General features: G+C 41.6%; 1 protein-coding gene across 3 annotated transcripts in view; it reads right to left on the reverse strand.

Moving 5' to 3' along the window:
- Nucleotides 1-19463, reverse strand: part of Pcl (polycomb protein Pcl) — an 82806-nt gene that overhangs the window by 37723 nt on the left and 25620 nt on the right. For all 3 annotated transcript variants that reach the window (XM_065446937.1, XM_065446935.1, XM_065446936.1), the window contains 3 exons: nt 14431-14471; nt 1438-1514; nt 881-933 (listed from right to left, as the gene is read on the reverse strand). In XM_065446937.1, the coding sequence (XP_065303009.1) occupies nt 881-933; nt 1438-1514; nt 14431-14471 (171 nt within the window). The remainder of the gene's footprint in view (nt 1-880; nt 934-1437; nt 1515-14430; nt 14472-19463) is intronic.

Consider the following 19463-nt stretch of genomic DNA (forward strand, 5'->3'; position numbering starts at 1 on the left):
TTAAAATAATTTGTATGAATTCAGCAGAAGCAAGCCTTACATCAGTGAAAACATTTACAGTCTTCCACTAGACACGACTCCCAGGCATGCTTATTCAACTCAAGCAATGACAAAGTGCTTACGTGGGTTTACGTAAATTATGGGTTTTACGTGTCAAAACCGCGATCTGATTATGAGGCACGCCGTAGTGGGGAGGGACTCCGGAGTAACTTGGACCACATGGGGTTCTTTAATGTGCACCTAAATCTAAATACACAGGTGTTTTCGCAATTTGCCCCCATCGAAATGCGGCTGCCGTGGCTGGGATTTGAACCCACGACTTCGTGCTTAGCAGCCTAGCAATGACTGTTTTGAGAATAAAGGTGGGACCGTGGCTACAAAGACATGATAGCTCTGCGTACACACACAGTCCACACAGCCCACAGCACTCAACCTGTGTTGGCTCTCCTAGTCGTCCTCAACAATTTGCATTCTGCTTACAATGGATCACTTCGAGCTTGCTCACTTTGACATTCTTTTGCTGTTCATTGCTAGCTCTTCAGGCTCTTTCTTGTGTGCTAACCTTCAGTGTTCATCCCGCATTCTTTCCTACTCATCCTCGTCCATTTGCGTGCTGCCTTACAATGAGCGACAACAATACTCAGGAGAGATGTTTATTATTCAAGAGCAAGCTTTTCATGACATACAAGTGAAAAGAAGTAATATTTTGCTCCTTTCCATGGGTAAACCTCTACCTGCAAAGCATAAAAAGCAACTCTGGCAGGCCTCTTAGTTGGCTACATATAAGGAGAGCTCTTCATTTAAATTAAACATTCCTGAAGGTTAGCAGGTAAAGGTTCAGCTGAATAATAAAACTAAATAGGTTTGTGTAATCCTATACCTTCATGAAACCATTGCCGGCACGACCGACACTGAAGCATCTTCATATTCCACCTGAAAAAGCAAACGGAGTTTAGCAATACATAAGAACCTCATAAAAAGCACACATGCAAGAAGATCCTAAATATAAAACACAATAAACAAGATGGCAGAACTTAGATGCATTATAAGTTGTGGCAGTACTTTAAGGGTAGGCAGAGCATGCAGATAAGTGACAACCAACGCTGTGGGAATGTAATCCGACACTGTTTCGCTAGTAGCGTCAGGCTCTAACTATTATATTAAAATAATTTTTAAACATCACTTATTATTCTTATTTTGTATGCCATAAACCCTCCAATTAGGTGTGGGCACTCAGAAGCAAAGATTCTAAAACTCAATGATGGCAAAAAACAATGTAACACATTCTTTCACGAAATAGTGCACTCCTAAAGCAAACTATTCCTTCATGCTGAGGGTGCCAAGGGAAACATGATCAGCTCTGCCAATTAGTGATGCAAACTGCAGGACAAAATTTCATGACACGAACCAGCTTTATCATAAGACAAGCACACTCACTCGCCCGGTCCCCCACAGTAGCAATAGCAGTTTTTGGTGTTCACTTTGTGCTGATCGTCCCACTGCAGTGTCTTCATCTGCACATCAAACAAAATTCCGTCAATCACTGGACCCACTATAGAGAGGGAAACCTGTTCCATCTGAGGGAATTGGCACCCCCAACTTAACTGTAGGAAAGGTCTACTATGGTAATAAACAAAGCAATTTCTAGGAAACCAAAGTTCCAAGGAATGCAAAGTGGTGAAAAAGGCACTTCTGCATGTTATACTTATAATTATGTATCTTACACTTTACACAATCAACTTGTTCTCTCAGTATGCCCCGTTCTGCACACTATGAGCAATAATGATGATTCAAGTAAAGTACTCCAATTTGTCTTGGATCATCAAAAATGTATTGTCATAAACGTGTGCACAAAATATATTTTTGGAATATGAAAACTGTTAAAATCTCAGAAGTTCAAATACCTCACAGCTTAAATATTCAGCGTGGTGCTCTAAAGTGCACTGTGTAGGACCAACGCTCAGGTGCAAAAATGCATAATTGGAGGCTGCATGTCTGGCCGTGAAATAATTTAGCATTTTAGCAAGTTGCACATTCTAAAAGCTTTTGTACATAGGCACAAATTATGGTTTTCCCAAAATATGTTCAGTATCTTATTAATCAAGTGTGAACAAAGAAAAGAAACTCAGCCTGGAGCCATGTGTTGAAAAGGTTGCGGCCTTTGCCCTAACGAATACAGATACCCTTTTCAACAAAACTTTGGCCTAAGGATTCCTTTGGACATCCACTCTTGATCAATTTCTTTTTGCGAGCTGTTTGTCTTTCTTTGCTTAGAGTCTTAGGACCTCACTTCATGCCTTTAGCATGACATGCACATTCTCTAACTCATGAGACAGATAAAATACTACTAGAAATATATATGGACTAAGATACACAATATTTTTATTGACATTCTTTGAACTGCACAGTATAACAAAAAAACCTGGTGGTCTTGCCTGCACTTGTCAATGACTGTCCATTCTTAATGTGAGACAAGCTTTTGATCCACTGGTTTAGCCATAGGCTAGCTGACCAACCATGACAATTTTCTGGCAGCCTTCTATTCCTGCTGAGCGAGCTACAATAGCTCGCTAAGCAACCACAACATTCTGCTGCTGAGCACAAGGCTGCGGGTTCACTTCCCAGTAATAGTGGTCACATTTCATTGCAGTTGGAATGCAGAAATGTTTGTGAACTTAGAACCTAGTCGATGTTAAAAGAAGCTCAGCTGGTCAAAATTATTACAGTGCTTTAGAACTGCAAAACTGTGCATTCATCAAAAACAGTTCATCATGACTACCCCTTATTTCCAATGTAGCTACAACCTTTCTGGGTTCAGTGCACAAGCAAAGACACACAAAGCAAATGCAAAAACATTTATAAACAGCTATTATAATACTCATAATGAATCATCTGGGCTGGAAATCAGGGGCTAAATTTTTGAATGACCTATTTCATTTCCCTTTCTTTTCCCCCTTGTCACTGGTTCATATCTGGCATAGATGCTGACGCACAGCCATGACTTCTGGGATCGGCCACTCAGAGAAATACATGATAATAGTAATTTAAAATTAAATAGGAGATTGCAAAATATGGGCCCAAGTGAATGGGAGATGTACTCAAGACAAGGTCGTGGTGCATCACGTATAAATAAGCGTCGCATGATACCATGCTAAAAGATATTTTAATAAGGTTGAGTAATGCTTTGAAGTCATGGATATTCCCGGCCACGGCAGCCACATTTCGATGGGGGCGAAATGCGAAAACACCTGTGTACTTAGATTTAGGTGCACGCTTTAAAGAACCCCAGGTGGTCCAAATTTCCTTAGTCCGCCACTACGGCGTGCCTCATAATCAGAAAGTGGTTTTGGCACGTAAAACCCCATAACTTATTTTTTTGATGCTTTGAAAAATGTCTACCAAGCGCCCAAGTCTCTGAAGTCCACTACCACCTGCTTTTTCCAACACACAATAGCAGGAAAAAAATGTTGTGCAAGGACATCCCTGGCAGTCTTTCCTTATGTTGCTGATCCAATTTGCACCTCCACTAATTTCATCCCATTCCTGTGGCTCCCCTGTATCATCACATAACTCTGCATTAGCTGCATCACAAAGCATTTCTTTGGTACCAGCTCATCTTCAGCTTTCAACTGCTCAAATATTTCTAGTATATAATCCTAGTGTTTATAGTCATCACACAGTTTCCTACAGCGAATACACTGGATGCTATTGAGAATCAAAAGAACGCTCAGGCAATTTCAAGAGGACTGTTTACCAAATCTACGAAAACTGTGCCATAGTGGCAGAAGCAGATCAAAGCTTCTCTTCTGCAGAGAAAAAAAATTGTAGTGAAGTAAAAAAAAAACGCTCTTCAAAAAACTTCTGCGGTTTGTCCTACTTAGGCCATCAGAAAAGTAAGACAAAGATCACTATATTCATTTAATTATAACCCACTGTCTGAAAAAACTGGCTAAAACTTTTGCGTCAGAACAGAGTACAGTAAAACCTCGTTAAACCGTACCTGCTTAAACAGTAGTTTCGGTTTAAAAGTAGTAAAGTCAATTCCCCGACTCAGCGGCCATTGAACATAATGTATTTTGTATCCGCATTAACCGTACCAGCTTATTGCGTACGCATCGGTTAAAACGTAGCGTTTCCACTTTTCGTCGCGCAAACATGGCGGTGCATCGTCTCCATCGGGCGGCCCGGCAGAACAACAAGCCTCAGAGATCGGTACAACGGCCTCCAAGCGCCCTGTGCGTTTGCATGTGAAGCCGCATCAACATCAACATCATTTCGACGCCGCATGGACGCCACGCCAGAGAGCGTTGTGGCGTCGTGCAAGCGAGGACTCGCGTCATGTCAAAGCTAGGATAAAAAAGACGCCGGGTGCTCAGCATAGAAGAAAAATTAGACATCGTCCGTGCTACCGAACGTGACACGAAGAAGTCGGCGCTGGCCTGCGACATGGATCTGCTGTTGACTACAGTGTGTGGCATTTGGAATGCGAAGTTGCTCGGCAGCGCTGCTGCGACCGCGAAGAGATGTCGGCTACGAGGTTCGACTTTTCACCATCGTTGCCGCTGTTGTTGCCGAAGTGTCAACTAGCGACAGTGATGAGGAAGACCCGGAAAGCGACAGCACGGGCTGTTCAGGCCCGACAGTGGCAGAAGCTGCGCGTTACGTCAGCCTCGTGAATGCGATCGTCGCAAGAACAGGGGCGCGATAACGTAACTATTCCAAACGAAAAGGTTTCCGAACTCCGGCACCCGGCAATGAAAAAGGCGCCACGGGACTTTTGCAGCACTACTGCGCGCGTGCACGGAGAATACGTAACACCAACGAGGAATCTGTCGTGCCGTGCGAGTGTTTGCCGAGAAGAGGGGGGCTGGCTGAGAAGCTGGCACGCAGCTTCAGTAAGTTTGAGGCCGCTGTCGTCGTGCTAGGCCGCCGCGACATCAAACGAAAATAACACTTACGTCCCGCGAAGTGAATAAATACTGCACGTTTTTTCCCCTTTCATCGCACTCTCTCTGAGTTCCGTTATCGACAGGTAAGTGGGCGATCTCATGCTATTTCGCTTAAACAGTACTACCGTTTAGTACGTACTTTTTCCGAGCTCCGGCCGACTACGGTTTAACGAGGTTTCACTGTACAAAGAGAAGGTCTTCCTGTCAACATCAGCTTCAAGTATGCCCCACAAGTAGCATTTTTTACATGCAAAGATGCTCCCCCAAAGATGCAAAGATGCGCCATTCTGCATGCTATTGTTGCCAACTGCAGAACATGGGCATGGAGCAATTTAGTAAGGAAAGCCAAGGCATTTAGCACAGCTACTGCTACCGCCACGCATTTGCCACAAATGGCATGTTGCTGAAGAATGAGTACTTAATCAGTGTATCATTTCTATTCTGCACAAACAATATTGCAGGTTAGCACTTGGGCAGCACTTGAGAAAAATCAATTACGTGCTGCTCCCTAGGCCTGTCACGGTAGCCCAGTCATGATGGACCCCACACTAGACTGAATTTAAATTACCTACATACAGCTTAGGAAGTCAATCAGCTGGTGACTTGCAAAGTGTGAATGCCCAAGCTAATATGAAATACTTCTAACCACTGATAGTGTAAGCAATTCACTGGCAATAACCTAAGCCCAGAGCCACACAAACAACAAATGCACTTTCCAATAGAGGGAGTTTCAATTTTCTCTTTTCCAACCATGAGCGTGTTACAATTGAGCATGCCTTAAGGCTAGCACAAAACAGAGATAAATTGGAAGGAACCCACTGTGTATCTAACAGCAACATAATTACTGAATAACAGTAATTAGAACTTAGATGCAGCGCAGCTATCTAATACCCATGTCACACGGGCCCACTAGGAAGGCCTTCCAGTTTATGGCCTTCGAAACGCCACAACTCTATCAACTCAAAGGAGTTGTGGCGCTGCTCCAAAAAACTTTTGAAAAGCTGTTGAGTGGTTCAGGTGTTGCTTACAAAAATTGCGTGGTGCTGCAAATCCTTATTTTCATTTTCATGTCACAAAAAGTTAAATAATACTGAATCTACTTAAAAGCACAAAAATTTCAAGTGGCAAAGATACTTAAATAAATAATAACATCCATATATACTATATTTTAGAGCATTTTGGTTTGATTTTTTTCATTCTAATTGTGAATATGAGCACAATGAACGAGAGCGCATGTTCATGCTGTTTCCGCTTCCGTTGCTCAAAGGCCATCGGGGTTTCGATAAAGTTGCAGGGTGCTCCATTGACTCAATATACTATTGACTTGGCGGCCTTCAAAAACACCTGTGTAACAGCTCGAACTTGACCTTTGAGTCAACGGACCATCAGTTGGAAGGCCTTCCAAACGCCCGTGCGACACGTGTATAAAACATTGAACATATAGTATCAGACAAAAGGAGCAACAGAAACCAATCTAACCCATTCAAAATACATTAGTGCCAGTAAAAAGCATGACTACACTTTTTTTTTTGCCTTTTCTTCCACATATACGGCTAAACTACAATATAACAAAAATAAAGGGGGAGCCAAAAATGCTTTGTTATGAACTATGACTGCCCTCTTAGCCAATACTGCCTAGTGGCATTGGGGTGAGCGTAGTTACCAATGGATAAGCTGACGGCAACGCAACAGCACATGATGCACCAAAAAGTAAATTAAGAGTGAGCATGTGTCACTTTATTCTTCCGTCATGAATCAATCACTTAGCTTATCAGTGTTTGGCGAGAATGCTGGCAGAGCACTGCAATCCTCAGATTTCGTTCAACAGTCACTGCAGTATGCGAGAAGATGCTTATTAACAGTAAAATCAATTTCCTTACACAGGCATTAAGCTTCAATAATTGCGCAAAGTCAGAGGGTTGCAGCCCTTAGGCAGGATGCTGAATCTCCAAGAACTGCACAGCACACATTTTGTGCTATGTGCTTCACTCTTCACATTTCATTGCGGCCTGACAGCAGACAACGCTCAACCAAAGCACAGTGTGCAGAAGTAGAACCGCTGCTGCATGAACTCCAAGATGTGCAGTGTGCGACGTACCACCCAATACTGGAGGTTATGGCTACTGCCTCAGTAGTGTAGCCTGCTTGGCACGATGCCAGGTGGCCCCACGGGAATTTTGAACTACCGCATCAAATTAGCTACTACAGGTTTTCCCGCTCAATTTAATCCAAGCGCCAGTCAATTTAATCCGAGTGCCAGTCAATTTAATCTAAGTGCCAGTCAATTTAATCCAAGTGCCAGTGATTTTAATCCGAGCGCCACTCAATTTAATCCAAACGCCACTCAATTTAATCCGAACGCCAGCCGAAATAATCCAAACGCCAATGAATTTAATCCAGACACAACGGAATTCAGGAACCTTTGGATTTCAAGATTTCTGAAAATTTGTGAACATATTATGAGTTAACACCTTGAAAATGAAAGAGTGAGGTGGTATCCTGCCACGGGACTAACGGCAACTTTTGGAGGTTTTGAAGCGAAAAGCTTCAGCCGTCGTATGTCTGAATTGGCTCCGTAAGCATGTTCGGAGTCGAATTGGCTCCGTAAGCATGTTCGGAGTAGAATTGGCTCCGTAAGCGTGTTCGGAAGCGGCGCAGGTGGCCACTGCCGCGCGCTTGGCGTCATCGTTTGACGTTCGCCGCAAGCGCGTGTTTATCGCAGAGGCCGACTTATAACCGCTTGCCGGAGAATAGACGTGCGCATTCAACATGGAAGGAAAAGAGAGTGATACTACCGGCACAGAAAGCTGTGTTTATGGCTGTACAGAAATCGCAAGACAATGTGCCCAACAATGATGAATAAAGAAGTTTAATAATCCTGCATACCTTATGGTTTATATCATTGATAAGCAATTTGCATAAGTACACAAGGCACACGTATAGCATAAACATAAGCTAACCAAAACATATCCATAAGTGAAATCGTCAGCATAACCATGGGCTAAATCATAAAGCATAACCATAAGCTAAACCATAAGCATCAGCGAACCTTTTCCCTTCGAAATATCCAGGCTTAACCTTAGCTAAGCCCCAGCCAATTTTTTGTGTATTTTCTACTTAGTTATGAGAGCGACACAGCAGATGACAATTGTCGAAATTAATTGAGAGGAAACATCAGCATAAGTACGTCGAGTTAATGGTACACATGCGATTTGGTCATGGCTATCAAACGAAACAATAAAGGTTGATTCGATGATATTCACTAGGCTCTCGCCAGGAGGTTTCGGTCGCTAGCGAATACAATTCACTATTCTACTGCCATATCCGCAGCCTCCAATCAAAGAGCTTGTCATCAGTACCACTAAAACAGTCATGAATACCATTTAATTGCATAACTGATATCGTCGAGTCACTAGTGATCACAAGTGAAATACAATGCGCAGTTCGGGGTTCTTGGTGTTTCGCGCAACATAACGTCATATACATGCAATGAAATACCATGAAACGAGTGACTCACTATGCCTATATAAACTCGTATTCTTAAGTCACTGGTGAATATTATTCGCCTATTTTACTATCCCTGAGACAGCTTTCCCTCGCGAGTGCCGTCAGTAGCATCAATGAAGCTGCCGAAGGACGAGCATTTTTGCGTTACCACTGCCAACTGATACCGCCGAGTTTTTATCATTACTAGTGATGCGCTCATTGTGATGTTCTCGAATTTTCATGCCGAATATCATCATAGATATCAAATGAAATGTCATTCAGACGGCTATTCACTAATTATAATTTATTAACTATAGGAGATACTAAGATTGATTCATATATGCACGCCACCAATAGTATAAATTAAAGTGTCAATAAATGATAGTTTTAATTAGTCAACATTGCTAACTGACATTGCAGAGCCATTAATGATCACTAGCGATAAGCTCTGTTCGGTGTTTTGCACTTTTATGAGGCATAGCGTCATGCATGTCAAATGAAACTTTTAAACAATAATCCAATTATGATAATTTATGCTCAGTGAGCATTTGGTCTGCTACCATTGCTACCTGATAGTGAAGTGTGCTTTGTGATCACTAGTGACACAATGTTGCGCCACTAGTGATCACTAGCGACTAGTGACGTTATGTTGCGCGAAACACCAAGAACCCCGAACTGCGCATTGTATTTCACTTGTGATCACTAGTGACTCGACGATATCAGTTATGCAATTAAATGGTATTCATGACTGTTTTAGTGGTACTGATGACAAGCTCTTTGATTGGAGGCTGCGGATATGGCAGTAGAATAGTGAATCGTATTCGCTAGCGACCGAAACCTCCTGGCGAGAGCCTAGTGAATATCATCGAATCAACCTTTATTGTTTCGTTTGATAGCCATGACCAAATCGCATGTGTACCATTAACTCGACGTACTCATGCTGACGTTTCCTCTCAATTAATTTCGACAATTGTCATCTGCTGTGTCGCTCTCATAACTAAGTAGAAAATACGCAAAAAATTGGCTGGGGCTTAGCTAAGGTTAAGCCTGGATATTTCGAAGGGAAAAGGTTCGCTGATGCTTATGGTTTAGCTTATGGTTAGGCTTTATGATTTAGCCCATGGTTATGCTGACGATTTCACTTATGGATATGCTTTGGTTAGCTTATGTTTATGCTATACGTGTGCCTTGTGTACTTATGCAAATTGCTTATCAATGATATAAACCATAAGGTATGCAGGATTATTAAACTTCTTTATTCATCATTGTTGGGCACATTATCTTGCGATTTCTGTACAGCCATAAACACAGCTTTCTGTGTCGGTAGTATCACTCTCTTTTCCTTCCATGTTGAATGCGCACGTCTATTCTCCGGCAAGCGGTTATAAGTCGACCTCTGCGATAAACACGCGCTTGCGGCGAACGTCAAACGATGACGCCAAGCGCGCGGCAGTGGCCACCTGCGCCGCTTCCGAACACGCTTACGGAGCCAATTCTACTCCGAACATGCTTACGGAGCCAATTCGACTCCGAACATGCTTACGGAGCCAATTCAGACATACGCCGGCTGAAGCTTTTCGCTTCAAAACCTCCAAAAGTTGCCGTTAGTCCCGTGGCAGGATACCACCTCGCTCTTTCATTTTCAAGGTGTTAACTCATAATATGTTCACAAATTTTCAGAAATCTTGAAATCCAAAGGTTCCTGAATTCCGTTGTGTCTGCATTAAATTCACTGGCGTTTGGATTATTTCGGCTGGCGTTCGGATTAAATTGAGTGGCGTTGGGATTAAATTGAGTGGCGCTCGGATTAAAATCACTGGCACTTGGATTAAATTGACTGGCACTTAGATTAAATTGACTGGCGCTCGGATTAAATTGACTGGCGCTTAGATTAAATTGAGCGGGAAAACCTGTAGAAGAGTCACACATGGACAGATTTTGGCCTAATCGACGCAGAATAAGTAAATCTTCATAATGAACTAAAGAAGGGTTTGTTACATTCATTTATAGGATATTCTTTTGTTATACTGGGATTTTAAATACATGTGTTTATTTGAAAACTTTAAGGGCAGTTCCAATTAGTACTTTATTATATCGATTAGTTAGAAGAGTTATGAGCAGCGTCACATGCTTCATAATCTTCATAATGAACTAAAAAACGGTTAATTATATCCAGTTATTTGAGAATTTCAAGGGCACTTTCAATTAGCACTTTATTATATTCAGTAGTTTGTTATGACCAGTTCTACTATAACAAGGTTCAGCTGTATACTGTACAACCTAGCAGTCTTGCTAGTTCAACCAAGTCATCAAGAAATGGCGTGCCAGTGGAAAATTTACAGACTAAAACCAATTTCCCATGGTGTGGACACGTAGTGCATCTAAAGTTGTAATGCTGCTCAGGTGGCAAGGGCTTTTGCCCCTTAAAATTTCCCCCCTGCCCAATGTTCACTTTGAAACCAATCACATAGCGAGGACTGCAAATCAATGAAAACATGCTGTACCAACAAACCAAGACTACCCTGTACTCATGCGAAGTTCAACTTCATTTTGATACAAAGGGGACCAGTAATGAGCTGCTCTCTTTTTTTGCACACAAAATAGGGATTAGATGTGGGATTATCACTGCCTATTTACCCCCACAAATTCCCATGAGGGCAAATAGGCAGAAATGCCCTTTCCTGAAATTTCCTGTGCACATTCAAAAGTAGCTGAAGCTCACCATTTTGCTTAGTTGAATAAAAAATCCACGAAGTTTCAGTAGAACTTGCTCAGCATAAAGAAACTTACAGCTCCATAAACTTTCTCGCAACATGGAAGTACCTGTACAAGGTTACCTGGCCCTATTCATGAAAATGGCCAGTAGTAAAACTGCCCAGCGACACCACCTCTAACACTGCCACACTTTCCTTCAAGAACTGTAGCCAGGCAGATGAGCAAGAAAACATTTTGTAGACAGCCAAAGTGGGAAAAACTAAACCTTCTTTCTTTTTGCAATTGTGTATGTCACTGAAATATGCCTGCAACTATGACATTGTAACGAACTATTTTAACGCCCTGAAACTAAAAAAAGGGAGAGAGAGATTTATTCCTGGGGTTTTACGTGCCAAAACTTCGATCTGATTATGAGATGTGTCGTAGTGTGGGACACTGGATTAATTTTGACCACCTGGAGCTCTTTAATGTGCACCCAATGCCTAGTACACAAACATTTTTGCATTTTTGAGCCCATAAGAATGCAGCTATCCAAGGCTGGAAAACAAAATTGTCAATAAATGCTTCAAGTTATGTTCTACACGTGCTCTAAGTCTTGATAATTGGCTGTTATATGGATAATTCAGTTACGGCAAGATTCGGTTAGACTTTCCTCTGGTTCCCGTATAGTTTTACCGTATGTGCAAGACAACCCAACCCCCTTTTTTTGCCATATTCTTACAAAAGGTTTTTTTGATCTACAAGACAGAAATTTAAATTCAACATTACAATAGGAGGAACTGAAACACCGTGTACACCGTGCAGGCCCCGCTGTGATCGTTAGCATAAGAAACTAGTTTCCATTCGTGGTCCATCTTCGCCACATTGGCTTCAGAAAACCATGAATGGAGAAGACAAACGATGCTGAACAACTTGTCAAACTTTGCAATGTGTTTGACTGAATGGCATGTATGCAATAGAAGCTATACACATCAGCAGGTCACCATTTCTTGCTTTCTTTACAATTTATAATGAGTTACTTTATTCTGCTTACTCATTAGTGCAAGGGAAGCTGATACACAAGCGCTGCCTTAGCACCTATGCACCCTGTTCCTCAATTTGGTTTATGCGGCAGGTCTCCAGTTGGTGTACAGTCTTTAGAATGATCTGCACAAATGCAGGTTTCTTAGCTACATCAAAAGCTGTTATCACGGCAACTGCAACTAACAGTAGAAAGTACCAGCTACATACCTACCAATGTGAACTTCAAAGAATCCCAGACACATCATGAGAAGGGGCAAGGGGAGAAATGGCACGCATATTTAACAAGTTCATCTTGAGCACACACCTCTTGTGAGATACATACTTTGTTAATGATGGTTTACGTTCACACAGCACACAAGCAGCAGCTAACTTGGAACTGCACAAACTGACAAGTAACACACTGTTTTTTTTCAGTAACTTTGGTGTTGCTGACTTTGCTTGCTTGAGAAACTTGTCTGAATAAACTTGCTCGAACCAGGTAATGCTCTAATGTCCTCACTCAATCAGAAGACTTCCAAGGGTATGACAGGAGACAGACGAATGAAGCTTTTCTGCAAATCAAATTTATTTATTTTTTAAATTTGAAATGTTTATAAAATCATATAACCAGCCTCAAATTGTAAAATTTACAGAAAATTCAGGAAAGTTGGTAGGCATGTAAATAAAACCCATTATAGTAATATAGATCTTTCAAGGAATGACAATATGGCAGGCTATCTGAACTAAGCAACATGACTCCATATGAAAGGCAACTAGTTATGAAAGTCGATTTCCAACCTTATTAAGAATGCCAACAACTGCAGAGTGCTTCCTTATAAACAAAGTTTTAAACAGCAATAAAGCCACAGATGCAATGCGACATAAATTCAAGTGTAATATCAGATTATCAAGTGTAATACTTGATATTTTGAATGTAATGCTGGGTGACAACTGTTTTTATAACTATTATTATTACAAGGGCAAATGAGAAAGTCTTTGCTCTTACATTTTATTAGCCAAAATAAGGTACGCACAGGTAATTACAAATATATACAAATACACATACTATTCTACGTACCTTACACTATTTTTCCACAGAGTCCCCACACCGGTTCAGACCATTTGTCCCATCGCAGCACTAAATTTGAGATGCCCCTGTGGTAGAATTCGTCCAGCTGAATGTGGAACCACCGTCGGTCTTCACGGCCTTTGCGAGCTCTCAACACCACCACCTCACACTTCTCAAAGCAAGACACCTTTCCGAATATGTGAGCTGCATTTCCCTGTGGATTTCAATGGCCATTTGTCCCTTGCTCTATATAAAATGAATCGCACTTTGTTGCTCGTACGCCGTGGACATGTGAAGCACAACTGCCATCTTCATCAACTGACAGTAGCACCATGCCACGGAGCTACTGGGAGATAAGGCCAAGCCGGTTTAAGAAAGGGCCACCACTAGGAATGGATATGTTGACTTTGCATTTACAGCCATTACAGCCATAATTTAGCTAAAAAAAAAACATAGGGACGAAGACTTTCTGACTCGCCCTCATATTTTACGGTGGATTATTGTTTTGAATTGTCATGGGTAACATGTCCTAGAACAGCGCAGGCACGCATGCTGCCATAGAAACTATGCGTACGTACATATGCACCCACTGGAACATACTACATTCCTCAGCCTAGTGTTCGAAACTGGGTGCCTTGTAAGGCGTAGCATGTCCGGTTCACCTCCCCCCAGGCGTTGACAAACCCTGTACACTACAGGGTGCTGGGTAGGGGGACGCCTGTACCCTTTTCATTAGCGTTCGGTGTCTGGCAGCAGATTTCGAACCAACAACCTTCCGTAGCCGTGAAGGACACCCTATGCACTAGGCCACGGCTGCACCCTTTTCATTAGCGTTGGGTGCCTGGCGGCAGATTTCGAACCAACCACCTTCCTTAGCCGTGACAGACGCCTTATGCACTAGGCCACAGCTGCAGTGTGGATTATTGTACTCTCGTTCACGCGCAATATTGGGTGTGTACCTAATTTCACGTAAGAAATAAAAATGACCTTTAGGAAAAGGCTTGATGCAGAATACTCATGCTTTGTTGAAATCTGATAAAGTGTAACAAAGCTAGATTCTTAGTGGTTTTGCACAACTAGAACAGCAGTTGTAGCACAATATTTGATCATAATGAAATGCTATTTCACTGCGACATATTCCATCAGCCTTGACTTAAAAGAGCACCAAAAGGAACATACAATTATTAACACAGTCTGGATGAAACTTACATTATATGGAAAGCCAAGCTTGAACATCTGTACCGGGGCGCCTGAATAAAGAAGCAACATTTCTTTCACCTTGTCAATGCCACAAAAAGCAAAAAATCAAAACCCCAATTAAGGGAACCAAGCATAAAAAGACTATTCCAGCTAAACCCCCAGCTTGATTGCACTCAAGATGGCATACTACGGTTAGGTGCTCTGTGTGTTGCATCCAGAATAAATGCACCACGTTTCATCATAGCCGTGACTGGGGTGTTACCATTCTTTAGCTAGGAAAATCTACACATCTAGCATCGTTACAAACATTGTGCAGTTACCATTTATTGTGAGCAAAGCAGGTAAATACTGCATTCAAACACAATATTAAACAATGTGCACTATGAAATGTCACTACTGTGCACAATTAAAATGCAATCAAGTCAGTGGTTTGGCTGAAGCAGCTGGTTCTATGTGCCTCCCTTATTTACACAGCACAATGTATATCGTAAAATGTCTTAATTACATTTTTGCCAGCTCATAACAGTGTTTAAATTACACTGTATTATGATAAATCATACTGTAATGGTGTACCCACATGATGGATGGCTCAGGGCTCACTGAACAACTGTTTCGCAGATGATTCTACAGCCCATAATACAGCTGCAGACAGCATCCAAACGACCAACGAGGCGAGCAAATGACAGCGCCAGAAAAATATTATACATGACAGCGTCGCCGAAGTGGGTGATCTATCAAGTCATCATTTTGTACTGTTTGGCCCATTTGTTCCCAACTGGTGCTTGTATTTGTTTTAGGTTTGTGTCATGAAGCTTCAACAGCAGGGCATTCATGCCACTTCAACACCATTCCCGTTTTGTACATAGCAGGCAACATGTGGAAGCTAGGCAAATAGTGCACTCATAGAATTCTCAATCCATGCCTGTCACAGGTTAACCGTTTTTGATCTATTATGTTTCCTACGGAAGCTCTACATATATATTACAACTACAACTTGTGGATGCAAGTTAACATCAAATCACATATTACTTATGCATATTTGTGCTTGCAGTATAGACAACATACAAAATCTTAATCGCGAGTGCAGCTGATTTGCTGTGGACACTGGTCACAGAAACATGTCATTCTGCTCATCTGGTGTTAAATACTTTTGGATCTCCAATATTTTTCATGTAATAAATATGTTACACTTCATGACACAAAAATATGAGGCTAAATTTTAATTGCTTAGATGGCGCCTACCTATGTAGCTATCTTTCCCATGTGGCTGGCACACTAGTTTTTGGTCACAAATGCGAGCAGTGAGAAAAGACTTTCTAGCCTTTGTATAGTTGCCTGCTGTGTATGAAATGGTGCGTAGCTGTACATGGCCCCCGAGATTTGGCAGCATGCGTGGCAAGCGAATGAGTACTGCCAGACCTTGCAGGCTATAGATAACAAATGTTAGCTTGTTCTTATTATGGGATCCCAATTGATGGTGTCACAACCTACCCAATTTACTCACATAATGAACACACTTGTTCAAGAAAAAACAAAACAGAAAAAAGAAAAACAGAACGAAAGTTTGGAGGTACATTTAATATGTGGGGTTAATTTAGAGCAAACTTTTTTAGAAAGAGCAAAAATTAGGGGTGTGCGTATATTTGGAACTGTGAATACAAATCGAACAATTTTTGTTATTCGCTTCATATTTGAGAATTCATCATTCGGAATTGTCAAATATTCATTTCTGTTCAAATATAAGGGAAAACAACACTTTACCCTTCCAGTACCAAGGATGAGCCAAGCTTGTTGCTGAAATTTGCACCGATCCTACTGAGAACAAGTACGGGAGCCCCGACTCCCTGCGTTAACATTTTTGTTTTGCATACAGTTATTTCACTATATCTGGGCCCATCCGAACTAAATCCTTGAAACAAAGTTGAGCGTTTCCAGGTTTTAGTGCAGATAAGCCCAGCAGGTACAAATTCCAACGACAAGCCTGACTCGTCCGCAGTTAAAGGGTTAATGGAGCCCCATGCAATTCATCACTGTTCCCAATAATTTTGCTACAAGGGAGCCACGGCTGCCACGGCGTTCTGCCCTGTTGTTCCTCACTCTGCCCTCATCTCTGTACGCTGTTAACCATCTGTGTGTGCTGCTTTTAGGTAGCTATATACCAATTTGTTTTTGCAATTAGGGCAAAGCAATTTATTTTTTGGCCTGTCTAACCATGTTTGCATTACTTTAAAACAATGTGTGGTTCTGTAGTATTAGGCTTCTCTCCTTCAACGAAGACAACATCCACATACAATTGCTGACATGCTGTTCTCTTGGTTCATTACTATAATTGCCATGGTGCACTGGATAAGTGAGAGCAGCTGTTTGTCATTTATAGTCACTTCAGTCAAGCGGGTGTCCAGTTGCAAACGGCATTACATGCATGTATCAAGCATGTACCAAATATTCTAAACATCTTTCTCTTTTTTCTTTTTACCCAATGCAATCGACGCAACCCCCCTTTTTTTTAACTTTACTTAGAACAGAGAAGATATTCTATATTTGGAGATCATTCTTCTGAAATATTTGTTTTCGAATAAATTAGGAAATTTCACTATTTGAACAACCTTAGCACAAATTCTAAAATAAGGAGTTAATGCCGGAAAAAAAAAAGTTTTATATACCTCATATTCCATGTACAAATAGTAAATGTCCACTATTTCCAAACAGTGACAGCTTTACAGTCCATAACCCCTAAAAGGTGCGATGCGCCCAATTCGTGGAGAGCAGCTTGTCATGCTGCTTGCACCAGTAGCGCATACGGATTTCGTCAGCATCGAAAAGCCTTCCAGCAGCACAATTTCCCTGCTACAACACACAGGTATTCCACAGCCTTCGACTTAAAACCAGCTGTATAACTAAATTAAGGCTCATCCCCACAGCAAAACGCAACACAGGCAGAAAAGAATGGTCGCCTTCTAAGTAGAAAAACATCATGCAGATCTCCTGCACTGTGGGAATCGTAAGCGAAGCATTGATGAGCTGGCAAGACAAAACGGCTCATCCCAATGATAAATGTGCAGTAGATTTCAGCAATGCCTGCATCCATGACGACTACCACCACCAACATGACAGTGATGACATGGTAGGCAAATAAAGCGTCAATTTAAAGGTAACACTAACATATGACTCACCAGTTCACTCGCTTGTAGCTGTCCCACTGTCTATGCGTCGTTTTGATTGGCTGTCACAATTACATGGCAGCGGAAAGCATTAATTTTTCCACCAAGAAATCGCTCTTGGTGGTATGTGCTATAATCATCAGCCGGAGCGAGTGAACTGGGAAACTAAAGCATGGCTATTCATTCGCAGACTACACAGGACCAAAGGGCAGGGTGTGCTTATTCTGCAAGTGCATTAATTGTGCAAGTAAATATGATAAATTTTGCATACATGAAACTCACAGTTGACAGCAATAGATATTGTTTTTCAAAGTGAATGATGACAGGTATTTTTTTTTCCCCAGAGAACGGTCTTGTTGTTAAAAGTACAGCGCTTGTTGTCCAGACACAGGAAGAATTATAGGCCAGAATCAAGATGGGAGAAATAGCTCAGCATTTTCTGTCCATGTGCGTTGTGCATAAGATACTGCTAACAGCAATTCATGACGTCTAATCGCATGATGCACCATCCAGCATGGAACTGATTTTTTTCTGCTGTGTGGATACACTATTAACCTCAAAAGCAGCTATCTTTTTCCAATACGCAAATTTCCATGTAACATATTATGTCTGTCACTAACATATGGCAGCACATCAGCATGCCAGTATTACTGCATGCAAACATAGGAAGGTACTCTTTATGGTTTTTTAGAACCATGCTACTTTGAAATACATTGCACTAATCTTATCATAAGAAGCCAACAAACACTGACACCAAGGTCAACATAGGGGAAATTACTTGTGCTCAATAAATGAAATAAAGAAACGATAAATTAATGGAAATGAAAGTGAATGAAAAAACAACTTGCCGCAGGTGGAGAACGATCCCACAACCTTCGCATTTCGCGTGCAATGCTCTACCAATTGAGCTACCGCGGCGCCGTTTTCCCATCCACTTTCTTGGGTATCTATGTGCCCTAGTAGAACCCTGGGAGTGTTAGCCAGCGCCCCCACTCGCAGACCTTGGCGGCGGATGTGGCACATCCTTTCTGCCGCAGGCATCACGAGAATGATCTTTTTGGGTGAAGGCAACCGATCAATAAACGCACACATGTTACCTGAAGGCATCAATGTTGCCGGATTCAAGACCCTCGTTATGAAATAAGCGAGAAGAAAGGGGTGAACCGAGGGGCCCAATCTTTATTAGTCATATCATAAGAAGCCAACAAACACTGACACCAAGGACAACATAGGGGAAATTACTTGTGCTGAATAAATGAAATAAAGAAACAATAAATTAATGGCAATTAAAGCAAATGAAAAAACTTGCCGCAGGTGGGGAACGATCCCACAACCTTCGCATTTGCAATTCACAAGTAATTCCCAGCACAAGTAATTTCCCCTATGTTGTCCTTGGTGTCAGTGTTTGTTGGCTTTTTATGATATTACTAATAAAGATAGCGCCCCTCGGTTAACCCCCTCCTCGTTTATTGCACTAATCTGTGTGACAAAAGAAAATTCTGGGTTTTTGAAGTCTGATCAGTGTGACAACCGGATACACAGTCTTAAAGAATATCCTACAATAAAGAGATGGACATATTGTATTAAAATAAAGTTCTGGGATGCAAACAAGGGAAAGGCCATAACGAATTTGAACAGGTCATTACCATGAAAGCTGCACCCCAAGTTACATAAATATGAATTTTCAACCAATCACAGTAGTCACTTTAAAGGGGCCCTGAAACACTTTTCTTACTAATCATATAATGGCCTCACTATTAATGTTTTAAAGTATGTTGTCCCACGAATCTCATGCCACAAAAATATTTAGAATCCAACTATAAGTCAAGTTATCATATCGATACCCGGCTTTCTCTCTCCTTTCATCACCGCTGACGCACT

This window comes from Dermacentor albipictus, chromosome 1 (genome assembly GCF_038994185.2).
Source record: "Dermacentor albipictus isolate Rhodes 1998 colony chromosome 1, USDA_Dalb.pri_finalv2, whole genome shotgun sequence".
In the NCBI taxonomy this organism is placed as follows: domain Eukaryota; kingdom Metazoa; phylum Arthropoda; class Arachnida; order Ixodida; family Ixodidae; genus Dermacentor; species Dermacentor albipictus.